At 52.7% G+C, this 16,369-nt stretch overlaps 2 protein-coding genes across 5 annotated transcripts in view; one reads left to right on the forward strand and one right to left on the reverse strand.

Annotated features, from left to right (window-relative positions):
- Positions 1-311: 311 nt before the first annotated feature.
- PXMP2 (peroxisomal membrane protein 2) lies at positions 312-13,612 on the reverse strand. 2 transcript variants are annotated; one of them, XM_010378577.2, is made up of 5 exons: positions 13,320-13,481; positions 11,522-11,635; positions 9,170-9,332; positions 4,028-4,147; positions 312-716 (listed from the first exon to the last, which is right to left on the reverse strand). In XM_010378577.2, exons 1-5 carry the CDS (start codon positions 13,439-13,441, stop codon positions 648-650), a joined length of 588 nt encoding a protein of 195 aa, XP_010376879.1. In that variant the 5' UTR covers positions 13,442-13,481; the 3' UTR covers positions 312-647. The 2 variants fall into 2 exon arrangements, with proteins under 2 accessions (XP_010376879.1, XP_030795685.1); XM_030939825.1 differs by lacking the exons at positions 4,028-4,147; positions 9,170-9,332 and having other exon boundaries at positions 13,320-13,612.
- POLE (DNA polymerase epsilon, catalytic subunit) overlaps positions 13,593-16,369 on the forward strand; it is a 66,857-nt gene continuing 64,080 nt past the window's right edge. For all 3 annotated transcript variants that reach the window (XR_004059748.1, XM_030939808.1, XM_030939809.1), the window contains exon 1: positions 13,593-13,846. Coding sequence is in view for 2 of the 3 variants with exons in the window: in XM_030939808.1 (XP_030795668.1) it covers positions 13,785-13,846 (62 nt within the window). In the remaining variant the exon portion in view is untranslated. The remainder of the gene's footprint in view (positions 13,847-16,369) is intronic.

Genomic DNA, 16,369 nt, shown 5'->3' on the forward strand with positions numbered 1-16,369 from the left:
TCTGTCGCCCAGGCTGGAGTGCAGTGGCGTGATCTCGGCTCACTGCAAGCTCTGCCTCCCGGGTTCAAGCCATTCTCCTGCCTCAGCCTGCGGAGCAGCTGGGACTACAGGCGCCCACCACCGCGCCCAGCTAATTTTTTGCATCTTTAGTAGAGACGGGGTTTCACTGTGGTCTTGATCTCCTGACCTCGTGATCCGCCCGCCTCGGCCTCCCAAAGTGCTGGGATTACAGGCGTGAGCCACCGCGCCCGGCCCTGGCTATGCATTTCTTTCAAAGCAACAGCAATTGTTCTGAGAGATGAAAGTCACCATTGAAGAACCTACATTATTGTTTATTGTGATCCTAATTCGGTCCACAGTAACAGTTGAAATTGCCTCTACTAAATGTTAAGTTTCTGGGGCAGCACCAGCTGAAGTCAGCGACTGCCTTTTAAACACAAGGTTCTGACATTGAGAGTCTGACACTGAGAGTCTGACATTGAGAGTCTGACATTGAGAGATCTGCTTCTCTATCCATCATTTTCGGGCGTCTTGAATCACCTGATTTAGAGGCAGTGACATCCTGACTGGGTTGGTTCTGCTCTCGCTGGGCGCGTGAGACCCCCAGACCCATGTCCACAGTGCATCTGATGTTCTTCCAGCGGTTGTCACTTCCCCAGGGAGGCCAGGTAGGCATACCAGAACAGAGCTGCCAGGTTGGCGAAGAGCACCCGGAACTGCCAAAAAGAACAGTCCGATAGACCACGGTCAGTGGGAGGCCGTGGCCAGTTATCCAGCCTCAGTCACCCAGTTCATTCGTTAACCCGTTTGAACGGGTTGTCGGCTGGTCCAACTACCCATCCATTACTGCATTTACTGAGCCTCTGTTGGTACCAAACGCTGTGCTAGGCCCCTAGCAGAGAGGAGTGGAGAAGAAAAATGGTCCCCTAGTTACAGTGTTCACAGGCGACAGCTGCCCAGGAATCCCAAAGCCAAGTCACGCTCCTTTTTTCCACTTCACTGCAGACCTTAGCTCCTGGTTCGGCCTCTCTCACTCCAGGACCAGCCATCACGCAGGTGGCTGCACGCTCCTCGGGGGACACAGCTGACGAACAGGGGAGGGGCCCCAGACCTTCCCTCCTCTCTAACCATCGCCATCCCACTGCCCTGCTTTGGTGACTCAGCAGCTTCACCCTTCCCCAGAATTCCCTGGCCTGGTGCTGAGTCTCTCCCTGGCATGTGGTGCTATGAAAGTAGCAGCCTGTCTGTCTGGTTCATCACCACGTCCCCGAGTCTCGCAGCACGGCACACAGCCACTGCTCAGGAAATGCTTGCTAAATGAATGCCGCTTCCTCACCCACCTGCACACACCTAGGATGGTGACTCTGCCCCCACGCTGCTCAGAGGCGTGGCTTCCTGGCTCTCCCCTCTTCCATCCCAGATCCTCCATGTTCCTGGCCAGTCTGTCTTCTCACCTGTCTCTACTTCCTTCTCTAAATTCCCGAGAACCGGTGGCCTATGGCTGTAGCTTTCTTAGCCTACTGTTCTCCAGTCACACTCCCTGGAAAATTCTTTATCCTTCCTGCCTTCTCACCTTCCCAGATGCTGACCACAGCTGGACAAGCCCCAGCCCCCTCTGCCCAGAAGTCTTTGTTTCTGCAGTCAGCATGCTCTCCCATCCTCCATGTGGCCAAACCTGGCCCTTCTGTATCCCCACAGTGCCCACCTAGCTTCCTCTCCCCTCAGTCCCAGCCCCTGGCCCTCCAGAGGAGAGGCACGTAGGGGCTTGAGGCAGGATGTCCCACTCTCCTCTCCGCTCAGCGTCCCTTTCTCTCTCCTCTCTCATCAGAGGGTGGGGCCTCTGTCCCAAGCACCACGGTGAGTGTGCGGGGGGCTCGCATCCACCTGTCTCCTTAGGGGACCCCACAGAGCCGCTCTTTCTGGACATGGGTGTTTGCCCATCCCACAAGCAGCTTCACGTCTGCACCCACCATGTCCGCATCTTTTTAGTGTCAGAACCCCCTCTGCCACCCAGCCTTCTTCCATCGCTTCACCTCACCTCCTCTCAAACTCTTTAAAATTCATTTTTATAAAATAGAGATGGGGTCTCACTATGTTGCCCAGACTGGTCTCAAACTCCTGGCTTCGAGTGATCCTTCTGCCTCGGCCTCTCAAAGTTCTGGGATTACAGGCATGAGCCACCATGCCTGGTCTCCACAAACTTTGAGATCATGTTCTAGACTTGTGATTTTTAAAATAATTCCCACCCACTCTTCAAAGCAATCTGGCTTCAGCCCCATGGAGCTGAAATTGCTCTGGGAAGGGCCACTGTTAAAGCCAAAGGAAAGTTTGTTTTTATTTTGCTTTAACTCCTGGCAACGTTGGCTAAGGGTGAACCGCCTCTTTGTCCTGTCTATGTGCCCCTGTTTTCCTGCTGCCTTCCTGATGTGTGTGTTTGTGGTGTGTGCAGCATGTGTGCACACTGGGCCGCCTCCCTCCTCTCCCTCAGGGGTCACCCTGGTCCTCTCCTCCCTCCTGGGCAGGGCTCAGAGCCGGTGCTAATGCAGGAAGGCTCTCTGCAGCTGAGATCCAGCCACTGCAGGCCTGTCCAGGTCCTCCCTAGCGGCAGCCTGGGCTGGGATGGTACCCACCTTTCCCAGAAGGGCCCTGCGTCTGGACTGTTTGCACCAACATCGCGGGCTCCACACAGCTGCTGTCTTTCTAGGGGTCTGGAGCTTTGGGGCAGCAGGCAGGGATGCCCGCCCACGAGTGCCAGGAAAACCCTGATGGGCGGCACACCTTGTGGGGGAGGGAAGCACGTGGCTGCTGCAGACTCTGCCAGGCCTCCTCCTGCAGCATCCTGGGGTGTCCTGCCATGCTGCAGGGGCTGCTGCACCCCATCCTCCCAGTGTGGGAGTGGTCCTGGGGACCCCGGCTGTGTATAAAGACACTTGATCCCCGTGGCAGAGCCTGGGGCTCCAGTCTCCGCTCCACCAGCCCAGCCCCAATCTGACACCTTTGACTCAGTCCCTACAGCAGCTCCTTCATGCACAGGATAGCGGAAAGGCTGTTTCCCCAGAAGGTCTTCACTCTGCACCTGGACAGGCCCACCCCTCATCCAGGTGAGGCAGCCCTTCCAGGTCAGCGGCAGGACCCATGGCCACACAGTGCCTGCCTTCAGGCTCAGCTGTAATTCCTGAGCCCAGGGACCACGAATGCTTTGTTTCTTTTTAACGTTTTATTTATTTTTTGAGACAGGGTCTTACTCTGTTGCCCAGGCTAGAGTGCAGTGGCGCAATCTCAGCTCACTCCAACCTCCGCCTCCCGGGTTCAAGCGATTCTTGTGCCTCAGCCACCTGAGTAGCTGGGACTACAGGCACCTGCCACCACGCCCAGCTAACTTTTGTTATTTTTAGTAGAGATGGGGTTTTTGCTATGTTGGCCAGGCTCGTCTCGAACTCCCGGCTTCAAGTGATTTGGCCGCCTCAGCCTCCCATAGTTTTGGGATTACAGGCGTGAGCTACCATGACGGTCTTTTTTTTCTAAGTATAACTAGAGTTTATTTGGGTTGAGTTTGAGGACTGCAACCCAGGAGCATAGATTCAAGTTGCCTGAATGTACACTCCTGGAACTGGGAATGTTTCAAAGGCTAGGAAACTCAAGGGCATCCCTGGCATGGGGGCTTTTAATGAGAATTTGCTGAACAAACGGAAGAGGCAACGACACCCACTCTGGACACCCTTGTGTGTTGCTTCCTGAATCCAGAACTAGCAATGATTCAGGGTCATGGGCAAAATCCAAGGCTGGCTGAGGAGTCTAGACATGGGGAAACCAAGTCCAGTGGAAACTACAGCAGAAAGAGGAGAAAAGAAAAAGAAAAAGAAAAAAAAGAGAGGGGAAGGGGAAAGAAGGAAGGCAGGCAGGAAGGCAGGAAGGAAGGAAGGAAGGAAGGAAGGAAGGAAGGAAGGAAGGAAGGAAGGAAGGAAGGAAGGAAGGGAAAGGCTGACAGAAAGTAATGTTGGCAGAGGCTGAGCCCCGTGGCCCTCACCTTCAGAGGGATGTAATTGATGTTGATGAACTGTACTGGCGTCCACACCCTCCAGTTCATCCTTAGCGCTGGCCAGAAGCCCCCCCTCATCTTGGTAGCAAAGGCTGAGGCGTCTTTCCCCTGCAAAGGAGGGAAGGCAGGTGGTGAACAATCTCACTGCCCATCAGAACTGAATTCCGGGCACCCAAACCTAACGTGATGGTTTTTAAACTGCTATTGGATTTTGTTCTGTGTGTATGCAGACAGCACACACGTGTACTCAGCACTGCGGCTCTAAGGAGCCAACCAGTGAGATGGAAAATGATCAGTGAGATGCCAGACAGCAGCCTGCTCACGCTGGTGGTGATGTGTGTCCCGGCCCATCACTCCTTGAGGACAACCAGAGGAGGTGACTCCCAAGGCTGGCCCTGGGCACCAGAACTGCTACTCAGAGCTATGCTGTCAGTTCCTCCCAAATAACCTCCAAAGTCGATGTCTTTCCAATCAAACTTGTTAGGAGTTACAAAAAAAAAAAAAAAAAGGACCCCAGTAAGTTGATTCTAAATGTCAGCTGGTGGATTCAAGACCTGCACCCAAGTCCCGAAACCATGAAGATCCTGGGAGCAACTCCTCTGGACGTCAGCCAGAGACAAAGAATTTGTGACTAAGTCCTCAAAAACAAATACAGCAAAACCAAAAACAGACAAACAGGACTTCATTAAACAAAAAAGCTTCTGCACAGCAAAAGAAACAATCAACAGACAATCTACAGCATGGGAAAAAATATATGCATATTATGCATCCTACAAAGGGCTGTTATCCAGAATCTACGAGGAACTCACACAACTCAACAAGAAAGAAATGAATAACCTCATTAAAAAACTGGGCAAAGGACATGAACATTTTTCAAAAGAAGAAAAACAAGTGGCCAAGAAACATATGAAAAAATATTCAACATCACTAATCATCAGAGAAATGCAAATTAAAACCACAAAAAGATACCACCTCACGCCAGTCAGAATGGCTATTATTAAAAAGTCAAGCGGCCGGGCACGGCGGCTCATGCCTGTAATCCCAGCACTTTGGGAGGCTGAGGCGGGCGGATCACGAGGTCAGGAGTTCGAGACCAGCCTGACCAACACGGTGAAACCCCATTTCTACTAAAAAGAATACAAAAATTAGTCGAGCATGGTGGCATGTGCCTGTAATCCCAGCTACTCAGGAGGCTGAGGCAGGAGAATCACTTGAACCTGGGAGGCGGAGGTTGTGGTGAGCCGAGATCACGCCACTGCACTCCACCCTGGCTAACTCAGTGAAACTCTGTCTCAAAAAAAACCAAAAAAGGTCAAAAAACAATAGATGCTGGCAAGAATGTGGAGAAAAGTGAACACTTACATACTGCTGGTGGGAATGCAAATTAGTACAGCCTTTCTGGAAAACAGTATATGGAGATTTCTCAAAGAACTAAAAATAGAACCACCATTCAATCCAGCAATCCCACTACTGGGTGTCTACCCAAAGGAAGAGGAATCATATCAAAAAATCCCTGCCCTCGTATGTTTATCACAGGGCTATCCACAACAGCAAACACATGGAATCAACCTAAATGTCCACCAACAGAGGACTGGATAAAGAAAAAGTGCCATAAATATACCACGGAACACTACTCTGCTATAAAAAAAGAATGAACTCGGCCGGGCATGGTGGCTCACGCCTGTAATCCCAGCACTTTGGGAGGCTGAGGCAGGAAAATTGTTGAACCTAGGGGGCGGAGGTTGCAGTGAGATGAGATTGCGCCACTACACTCCAGCCTGGACAAAACAGCAAGACTCTGTGTCAAAAAAAAAAAAAGAGCATGTCTTTTGCAGTGACACAGACTGAACCAGGGGCCATTATCCCAAATGAAACAACTCACCAATGGAAAGTCAAATACTGCTTGTTCCCACTTTTTTTTTTCCAGATAGGGTCTCGCCGTCTCCACTCTGTTGCCCACGCTGGTTGGAGTGCAGCGGGTGCGATCACGGCTCACTCAGCCTAAACCTCCTGGCATCAAGCCTCAGTCTCAGCCTCCCGAGTAGCTGGGACTACAGGCATGTGCCAACACAACACTTTGATTTTTAATTTTTTTGTAGAGAAGGGGTCTCACTATGTTGCCCAGGCTGGTCTTGACATCCTGGGCTCAAGTGACCTTCCTGCCTCAGCAGATGTTCTCACTCATAAGTGGGGGCTAAACAGTGGGTACACATGGACCAACAGAGGGAAATAACAGACACCAGAGACTTGAAAAGGTGGCAGGGAGAGGAGGGTTGGAAATCACCACTGACTACTTGGGTGATGGGAACTGAAAGCTCAGATGTCACCACAGCACAGTCACATAAGAAATTTGCACTCGTACCCTCTAAGTATATACAAACTAAAAAAAAATTTTAAAGAAATGCTTAAATATTTTCTTGTTTAAAGTAAGGGGGAAAGCTGGGTGCGGTGGCTCACACCTGTAATGCCAAGGTGGGCATATCACTTGAGGTCGAGACCAGCCTGGCCAACACAGAGGAACCCCATTGCTACTAAAAATACAAACATTAGTCGGGCATGGTGGTGGGCACCTGTTGTCCCAGCTACTCTGGAGGCTGAGGCATAAAAATCACTTGAACCCGAGAGGTGGAGGTTGCAGTGAGCCGGGATTGCACCACTGCACTCCAGCCTCGGCAACAGAGCGAGACTCCATCTCAAAAAAAAGAAAATAATCCAGCAAAAGAACAAAGAGTCCAGATAATTGCCTGTACAGCTGGAAATGAGAATATTTCAAAATACTGGGGATTGCCCAATAAATGGTAATGAGAAAATTTGCTATGTAAGTAGAAAAATCCATACAGATGTCTGTCTCCTACCGTACACAAGTAAAACTATAAGGATACCAGAGGAAAGTATAGGAGAATATTTCTATTATCTTCCTGTAAGGAAAGGCATGAAGGAAAATAATGTCATATTTGAATACATGAACCTTTAGAACTTCTGTATGGAGAAGTGATTGGTTAAAACAAATTACTTTCAGGACAGAAGGTGACACTGGGCGCAGTGGCACACCTGTAATCCCAGCACTTTGGGAGGCCGAGGCAGGTGGATCACGAGGTCAGGAGTTCAATACCAACCTGGCCAAGGTGGTGAAACCCCGCCTCTACTAAAAATACAAAAAAATTAGCTGGGCGTAGTGGCGGGCACCTGCAATCCCTGCTATTCCGGAGGCTGAGGCAGAGAATTGCTTGAACCCAAGAGGCGGAGGTTGCAGTGAGCTGAGATTACGTCACTGTACTCCAGCCTGGGCGACAGAGTGAGACTCCGTCTCAAAAAAAAAAAAGAAGGTGACACGTCTCAAACACACAGCACAACCCGGCTAGTGCTCCTAGAGACGGTGAGGATTTGAAGGTGCTCGTCAACGGGGAAGGTGGGACAGTCAGAACAGACACATCTGCTGAGTGCAGGTGAACATGCCTCCCACGTGTTGGATTCCAACTGGGATTATGCCGGTAGGTGAACCTCCAGGCCCAGAACTTGCACAGGCTTCTGTGTCATCATCAGGGGTCTCAAACTTCTTGTGCCACAGATCTCTTTGGCAGTTTAGTGAAGCCTGTGGACCCCCTTCTCAGAATCATGTTTTATAATGTATAAAATAAAATATGGCCAGGCGCAGTGGCTCACACCTATAATCCCAGCACTCTGGGAGGCCGAGGCAGGTGGATCATCAGGTCAGGAGTTCAAGACAAGCCTGGCCAACGTGATGAAACCGCATCTCTACTAAAAATACAAAAATTAGCTGGGTGTGGTGGCGGGCTCCCGTAATCCCAGCTACTCAGGAGGCTGAGGCAGGAGAGTCATTTGCACCAGGGAGGTGGAGGTTGCAGTGAGCCGAGATCGCGCCACTGCACTCCAGCCTGGGCAACAGGGTGAGACTCTGTCTCAAAAAAATAATAATTAAAAATAAATAAATAAATAAATAATATAGGACTACAAAGGAACCAGTAATACTGAAACACAGTTATCAAAATATTCAGAAAAAATTTTGACAGACTAATGTGTTTATCTCTATTTTTTTATTTTGTCTTTTGAACCAGGGTCTTGCTCTGTTACCCAAGCTGGAGTGCAGTGATGCGATCTCTGCTTACTGCAGCCTCCACATCTTGGGCTCAAGGGATTCTCTCACTTTAGCCTCCCGAATAGCTGGAACTACAGGTGCACATCACCCCACTGGCTCATTTTTTAATTTTTGGAGAGATTGGTTTTCGCCATGTTGCCCAGGCTGGTCCCGAACTCCTGGCCCCAAGCTATCTACTGGCCTTGGCCTCACAAAGTGCTGGGATTACAGGCATGCACCACCACACCCGGCCCTGTTTCTTTCTTTCTTTTTTTTTTTTGAGATAGAGTCTTGCTCTGTCACCTAGGCTGGAGTGCAATGGCGCAATCTCAGCTCACTTGCAACCTCCGCCTCCCGGCTTCAAGCGATTCTCCTGCCTCAGCCTCCGAAGTAGCTGGGATTACAGGCGCCCACCACCAGGCCTGGCTAATTTTTGTAGTTTTTAGTAGAGACAAGGTTTCGCCATGTTGGCCAGGCTGGTCTCAAACTCCTGACCTCAGGTGATCCACCGGCCTCAGTCTCCCAAAGTGCTGGGATTACAGGCATGAGCCACTGCACCTGGCCTATTTCTTTCTTTACACAGTGACAAGACCTCTAATGGCGGGTCCAAGTAGTAATGAGCATAAATGATATTTCAAGATATCTGTAACAACTAATATGTGATATAAAAATATCTGATTAGCTGGGTGTGGTGGCACACACATGTAGTCTCAGCTACTTGGGAGGCTGAGGCAAGAGGATTGCTTGAACCCAGGAGTTTGAGGCTGCGGTGGGCTGTGATTGTGCTACTGCACTGCAGCCTGGGTGACAGAGTGAAACCCTGCCTTTAAATAAATAAATAAACAAAGTGACTGTACTGGGTACAAACAGGTCCTGCCAATACTAGACGTTTGCTTCCTGTATTCATAAAGGAAAAGGCAAAATTTCAATTTGAGTGAAAAGTTTGCAGACCCTCTGAACTCTGCCAGGAATGTCAGGTGAAGAATCCCTGTGCTAAACGAAGAGCTGCAGTAAGTGCTGCGGCAGACACCCACCTCCAGAAAGTTCATGATGAGGAAGAACAACATGAGGAAGGCCGGTGCAAAGACGAGGCGGTCCAGGAGGAGCCTCCTGAGCCCTGCCAGGGGGACCTCCGGAGGGATCCATTGTTCCATGAAGAGGTAGAAGAAGTGACTCAGCGGCCCTGTGAAGAAGAACCTGAGGCCCCCGGGGGGTGTGAGCCAGGCTGTGGTTCTCTGGATGTGCTCTTCTCTGGTCTAGCTTCACCCCCAAATCCCAGGTCCTAAGCCCTGCTTCCTGATATCCCTCAGTATTGGCCACACAGGTCTGTACAGACAAGTCAGCTTCAGGGGCGCTCTGTTGTTCTAACAGACCAGACTTGCTCCTGCTGTGGACTCTCTGCGACCAGCGCTTCCCCGCCTAGCCATGGTGGCTCGCTCCTCCTGCTGTGGACTCTGCGCCCAGCACTTCCCCGCCTAGCCATGGTGGCTCGCTCCCCTCATACTGTCAACTTCCGGGTTGTCCCAGCACGCATGCACGCCTGTGCTAACACGCTTTATTCCAAGCCCTAGTTCCTTTTCTGCCTAGCACTGTCCTTATCTCATCTGTTAGGTTAGTCTGTGCCTCTCTTCACCCCTAGAAGGCAGGCTCCCCAAGGCAGGCTACATCTTCTGTCCACTGCAGTGCCCAGAACAGGGCCTGGCTTTGAGAAGGTGCTCAATAATGAATCATCAGACATGTCCCTGGTTGTAGAGCTTTTCATCAAACTTGCTAGGCTAACTGGCAAGGGCGGGACCTGGTGCTGCACTCTGGCTTGCGTGCATTGCTACTAATCATTCCCCTGTGTGCTTGGGAGAGAATGGAACCAGCTGTCACATCTACTGGGACAAGAGGCCTTGCAGTTCCATAAAATTTGGCAATAAAAAGTGGGGTCTTTCAACTTGTGACGTTGACAGTCTTTAAATAAGTGGTTCTCAGTGTGTTTTCCCACTCGGTCACAGGGTGTTATGTGGCCTCTGCAGGGATTCTCAGTGGGGAAGGGGACTGAAGTCCTGGGGATGGGAAAACTGTACTTGGATGAGGCCTGCTAGGTGATCTTGTCACCCGCCCCTCTTGGGGGGATTACTGCTTTAAATACATTATGGAAAAATCCATGATGATTCAAGTTAGCAAGCCTGTAAGCATAAAAATGATCTTCGGCCGGGCGCGGTGGCTCAAGCCTGTAATCCCAGCACTTTGGGAGGCCGAGGCGGGTGGATCACGAGGTCAAGAGATCAAGACCATCCTGGCTAACACGGTGAAACCCCGTCTCTACTAAAAATACAAAAAAAACTAGCCGGGCCTGGCGGCGGCGCCTGTAGTCCCAGCTACTCGGAGGCTGAGGCGGGAGAATGGCGGGAACCCGGGGGGCGGAGCTTGCAGTGAGCTGAGATCGCGCCACTACACTCCAACTTGGGCCACAGAGCGAGACTCCGTCTCAAAAAAAACAAAACAAAACAAAACAAAAAAACAAAAAAAAAAAAAAAAAAAAATGATCTTCATGAATTCTGGATTTAAAAAAAAAAATCACTGTAGTTGGAAAATACTTCAAATAATCCATCTGTAACATTATTGTTGGCCAAGAGCTCAGGGTGGATTAAATTGGTAAAACTCTTGAATCACTGTGCTTTTGCAATTCAGAAAGTGGTTCAGAACCTGGACATTTTTCAGGGTACCTAAGCATTTCTTTTCTGGATATTTACACTATGAAAATAACAATAGAAACTAATTGGTCATATTGGAGTCAGTTTTCCTCTTCCATGAGCCCAGTCGAGGACGCTTTCAGGGTTTTTGAATCCTGAAGTCTGACTTTAGGTTGAGTTACTTGCCCTCAAGTTTGCCTCTCAGCCCAATTAAGACAGTCACCCCCACCCATCCAATCAAAAAGAAACATGATAAAACCACAAATATGAGGCTGTAATCCCAGCACTTTGGGAGGGCGAGGTGGGTGGATCACTTGAGGTCAGGAGTTCAAGACCAGCCTGGCCAACATGGTGAAACCCCATCTCTACTAAAAATACAAAAATTAGCTGGGCATGGTAGTGCATGGCTATAATCCCAGCTATTCCAGAGGCTGAGGCAGGAGAATCACTTGAACTGGTGAGGCAGAGGTTGCAGTAAGCCTGGGTGACAGAGGGAGACTGTCTCCAAAAAAAAAAAAACCACATACATGTACATATGCCATACAAACTATATGAACCATTCGAGTTTTTTCCCATGATGATTACTACAATGTTTTTTAAAAAATCATATTTATAAATGAGAGTACTCCAACTACGTCATTTTGGTGCCCAGCTTGGTTGCACTCAGTGGCTACAGGGTAAACCCACCCCTTGTATGGCACTCACCCATAAACAGCGTATCTCAGAGGCCCACCGACATCTAGACTTCCAGAGTTTTCTTTTTTCCGCTTCTTCTCAATCATCTGGGCCAGGAAGTTCCCAAGTGCTGACAAAACGCCACTGTGGAGAAGGAGGTCATCAGAAAACAGAAGTGACCAGCAGGAGGGTGCCCCTTCCCACAAGTGAATGAGAGGGCCGTTCTGAGGCCATGCAGCAGATGCGGTGGCGGGGGGGGGGGGGGGGGAGGTTGGAATTATTGTTAAAGGGGCTCAATGTATAGTTCTTGTATCAAAAGGTGGAGACAGCCGGGCACGGCGGCTCACGCCTGTAATCCCAGCACTGTGGGAGGCCAAGGCGGACGGATCACGAGGTCAGGAGATCGAGACCATCCTGGCTAACACGGGGAAACCCCGTCTCTACTAAAAATACAAAAATTAGCCTGGCAGGGTGGTGGATGCCTGTAGTCCCAGCTACTTGGGAGGCTGAGGCAGGAGAATGTTGTGAACCTGGGAGGCGGAGCTTGCAGTGAGTGGAGATCCTGTCACTGCACTCCAGCCTGGGCGACAGAGCGAGACTCTGTCTCAAAAAAAAAAAAAAGGTGGAGACAGTGGACTTAAATACATAGATAAGGACAAGCGGCTTTCCAGTATCAATGTCAACCTCCTGGCTGTGATGTTATACTGTAACTTTTGCAGTTTGGGAGTAAGGAAGCTGTGTGGTTATGAAAGAGCAACCGGACGGCCCTATCATGACACTGTTCTGCATTTTGACTGTGGTAGTGAACACGTGAACGTACAGATGTGATAAAACTGTACAGAACAGATACAACTACAAGAAAAATGGAGAAATCTGAATAGGATCTGTGGACTGTGTCCACGCCATGCCCTGGTTGATACTGCACTGCAGTTTCACAGAATGTAACCAATGGGGGACACTGGGAAAGTGTACAAGGGATCTCTCCATATTAGTCTTGTAACTGTTTGTGAATCTACAATTAGCACAATAAAAATTTCCATAAAAATGTGGAACACGCCCAGTGGCTCCCTCCAGGCCTTGGTTTGTATTTGCCTTCTGAGAAGCTCTCTGAACTATAAAATCCAAAATTCCTAGCACGGACCTAGACACCTTCTGGATCAGATCCCTGGCGATTCCCTTCACATCTCCTGCCTCTTGCTCAGGGTTCACGTTCTCCACACACAGATCTTCCCTCCCTCCGGACTGAGTCCAAGCTGCACCTCTCTCAGCCTTTCTTTAACGCCGGCCTTCCCTTCAAAACCTAACAGGGACCTTTGCCCTGCTGTTCCCTGTGCCAGGAGAGCCTCTGCTCCACTTCTTTACACAGCCTGTTCAATGTCACCTTCTCAAAAAATACCTTCCCTGGCCGTGTCTCCACCCGCGCCGTGCGGACCCGAGTCCCCCAGACCCGCTCCCTCGGCCCTGTCTCCACCCCCGCCGTGAGGACCCGCTCCCCTGGCCCTGTCTTCACCCGCGCCACGCGGACCTGCTCCCCTGGCCGTGGCTTCCCCGGGTGCGCGGGGCCCCTGTCGGGTCCTTGGGTGAAACCTCAGCGCCGAGCCCCCGGGGTCCGGGCGGGCCCTCCACGCGCTGGGAGGGCGGGATCCGCTAGGCGCCTCACAATCGCTGACTGGGGACGCGGGTGTCGCCACAAGAAGTTCAGCGCCGGGTCGGAGGGCGCCCGCTGCGGGGGCTCTGACCCGGGCGCGCCCCCAGACTGGTCCCGACCCCGCACTCCTGTCTAGGCCCCGCGCCACTGCGGCCGACCTGGGGCCGCGCCCCCGCTCACCTGGTGGCCGCCTTGGTGAGCACCGGGTAGAGCCGCAGGAGAAGCAGGTACTGGGCGAGCGCCCGTTGCGGGAGCGCCCAGAGCCCGGCTTCGGCCCGCAGCCTGGACACGGCCGGCGCCATCGCCTCCCCAGCGCCGCGCCGCCGGGGGCATCGACCCCACCTCGGGCGGGCCGGGCGCGGAGCCCGAGGCGCGGAGCGTGGAGTGGGGAAGGCCTGATATTTCCGGCCGCACGGCGGCCCGCAGCGCAGCCTGGTCCCAACCCCACGGTGCGCCGCGCACGCCTCCGCACACTTTTCCCCGGTCCCTGCCGGCCACCTCCCCCGCCGGGCGCCGGCGCCTATTGGAGCGTCTCGGGGGGCGGGGCGCGCCTCTTGATGGACGGCGGCCCTTCCGGCTCTCGCGAGACTGGGTGGGAGCGCGCCAAATTTCTCCCGCGAAATAGAGGGTGTAGCCAGCGGCTCCATGGCTCTTAGGAGCGGCGGGCGGCGGCGCGGGGACCCGGGCGCGGACGCCGAAGCCAGCAGGTGAGGGGCGCACTCCTGAGGCCCTCGGGCCGGCCCTTCGGAGGATACCATGGGGCCGGGCTTGGGTGGCGCCGCCGAGGCGGGAGGGGGACCCGGGTCCCGCAGCCTCCTGCACTCGCCGCGCCTGACGGGTAGGGCCGCGCGCCCCGACCGCCGACCGAGGGGCCCGGGGCGGGCGGAGGCGCTACGGGCGCGGCTTCCCGCGGGGAAACGAGGCGGGCCGCGCGGCCTTCCCCTGCTCAGCCCTTCCTGAGGTTTTTCGGGCCTCACCTTGCGCGCAGCTGCGTTTGCGACCTGCGGCGCGGCGGGGGCGATGAGAGCGGCGGGACCCGGGCCTGGCCCTGCGGGGTGGACGCGCGGCTGGGGAGGGTGCGGGGAGGGGCCGGGCCAGGAACCATGCCTGGGGCCCTAGCGCTGGGAGAGACCGAGGCGGGCAGATCACTGGAGCCCAGGATCCTGTTCCAGATCAGCCTGGGCCACAGAGCGAGACCCCTTCTCCTCTATTTATTTTATTTTTTTGGACAGGGAGTCCCGCTCTGTCGTCCAGGCTGGAGTGCAGGGGCGCGATCTCGGCTCACTGCAACCTCCGCTTCCCGGGTTCAGGCGATCCCGCTGCCTCACTCAGCCTCCCGAGTAGCTGGGACTGCAGGCGCCCGCCACCGCGCCCGGCTAGTTTTTGTATTTTTGGTAGAGACGGGGTTTCACCATGTTGGCCAGGCTGGTCTCAAACTCCTGACCTCAGGTCATCCGCCCGCCTCGGCCTCCCAAAGTGCTGGGATAACAGGCGTGAGCCTCCGCGCCCGGCCGTTCTCTTGTAAAAACAAGAAAAATTAGCCAGGCTGGTGGTGCTCGCCTGAGGTCCCAGCTATTAATACTCTGGAGTCCGAGGCCGGAGGTTCACCTGAGCCCGGCTGGTCGAGGCTGCTGTGAGCCAGAATCGCGCCACCGCACTCCATCCTGGGCGACGGAGCCAGACACTGTCTCAAAAAAAATAGAACAAGGGTAAGACGCGGCTACTTGGTGGCCACAGCAAACGGTAAACATGACTGACGGTAAACCAGAGACCTGACTTTCTGCCATAAGCAGAAAATGTGTGAGGCCCGGCGCGGTGGCTCACCCCTGTAATCCCAGCACTTTGGGAGGCCGAGGCAGGCGGATCACCTGAGGTCAGGAGTTCGACACCAGCCTGGCCAACATGGAGAAACCCCGGCTCCACTAAAAAAATACAAAATTAGCCGGGTGTGGTGGCGCATGCCTGTAATCACAGCTACTCGGGAGGCTGAGACAGGAGAATCAGTTGAACCCAGTAGGCAGAGGTTGCGGTGAGCCGAGATCGCGCCTTTTTTCTCCAACCTGGGCAACAAAGAACGAAACTCTGTCTCAAAAAAAAGAAAGAAAGAAAAAGAAAACGTGAGAACGCGCAGCTTTTTTTTTTTTTTTTTTTTGAGACGGAGTCTCCTCTGTTGCCCAGGCTGGAGTGCAGTGGCCGGATCTCAGCTCACTGCAAACTCCGCCTCCCGGGTTCACGCCATTCTCCTGCCTCAGCCTCCCGAGTAGCTGGGACCACAGGCGCCCGCCACCTCGCCCGGCTAGTTTTTTATATTTTTTTAGTAGAGACGGGGTTTTACCGGGTTAGCCAGGATGGTCTCGATCTCCTGACCTCGTGATCCGCCCGTCTCGGCCTCCCAAAGTGCTGGGATTACAGGCTTGAGCCACCGCGCCCGGCCAAGAACACGAAGCTTTTTATAGACACTTAGCTGAACAAAATTCTTCCCAGAGGAGAAACCAAGTAGTAAGGATCCCTAACTGCTATTGTGCTAATCGCTGTGTATCCATAGTCCCATTTGGTCCTCAGGCAAGCCCTGGAGAGGGTAGGTACCCTTAGTATCTACCTTGTGTGCTGGAACTTGTTGCTTAGAGACGTTCACTGACTGCCCTGGTTCAGGACCAGGACTGCCCTCCCCTTCTCCACTCCACTGCCCTGCCCCAAGCTCAGTGACAGCCTCCAGGCAGGGGGAAGGCTGCGGCTGGGATAAGTACAAGTGATGGCTTTTACCTTACATGCCGTATGTGGGTTACCTCATCTCATCCTTGAAACAGTCCTGGGACGTGAGTGTGCCCCAGGAGGCAGTGGGTGCTATGTGCCTGCATTTCTTCTGTGAAATGGGGACACTGGTGGCCTCCCTCTTAGGGGCTGTCGTGAAAACTGAATGAGAGCATATGTGGAGTACTAGGACAATGTGATATAGTAACCAGTCAATGGTAGCTCTCTGTGTGACTGTTATCCCCATTTTTCAGATTTGTTACTGTCACTGGATTAAAAGTGAGATACACAGCTCAGAGAAAACAGTTTTCGGAGGAAATATGGTCCCAGTGAGCAGTTTTCTAGTCCACTTAATCCAGCTTACTTGAGGCAAGGATATTTGGAGGACAGTGGCATAGAGGGCCGTGTGTCCCCGTTAAGTGGTGATGCCTCATAAATAGCACTTCATTCACCTTGATTTTGGTAAAGATTTGAGCCTC

The sequence above is a fragment of the Rhinopithecus roxellana genome, chromosome 10, assembly GCF_007565055.1.
Source record: "Rhinopithecus roxellana isolate Shanxi Qingling chromosome 10, ASM756505v1, whole genome shotgun sequence".
NCBI classification, from domain to species: domain Eukaryota; kingdom Metazoa; phylum Chordata; class Mammalia; order Primates; family Cercopithecidae; genus Rhinopithecus; species Rhinopithecus roxellana.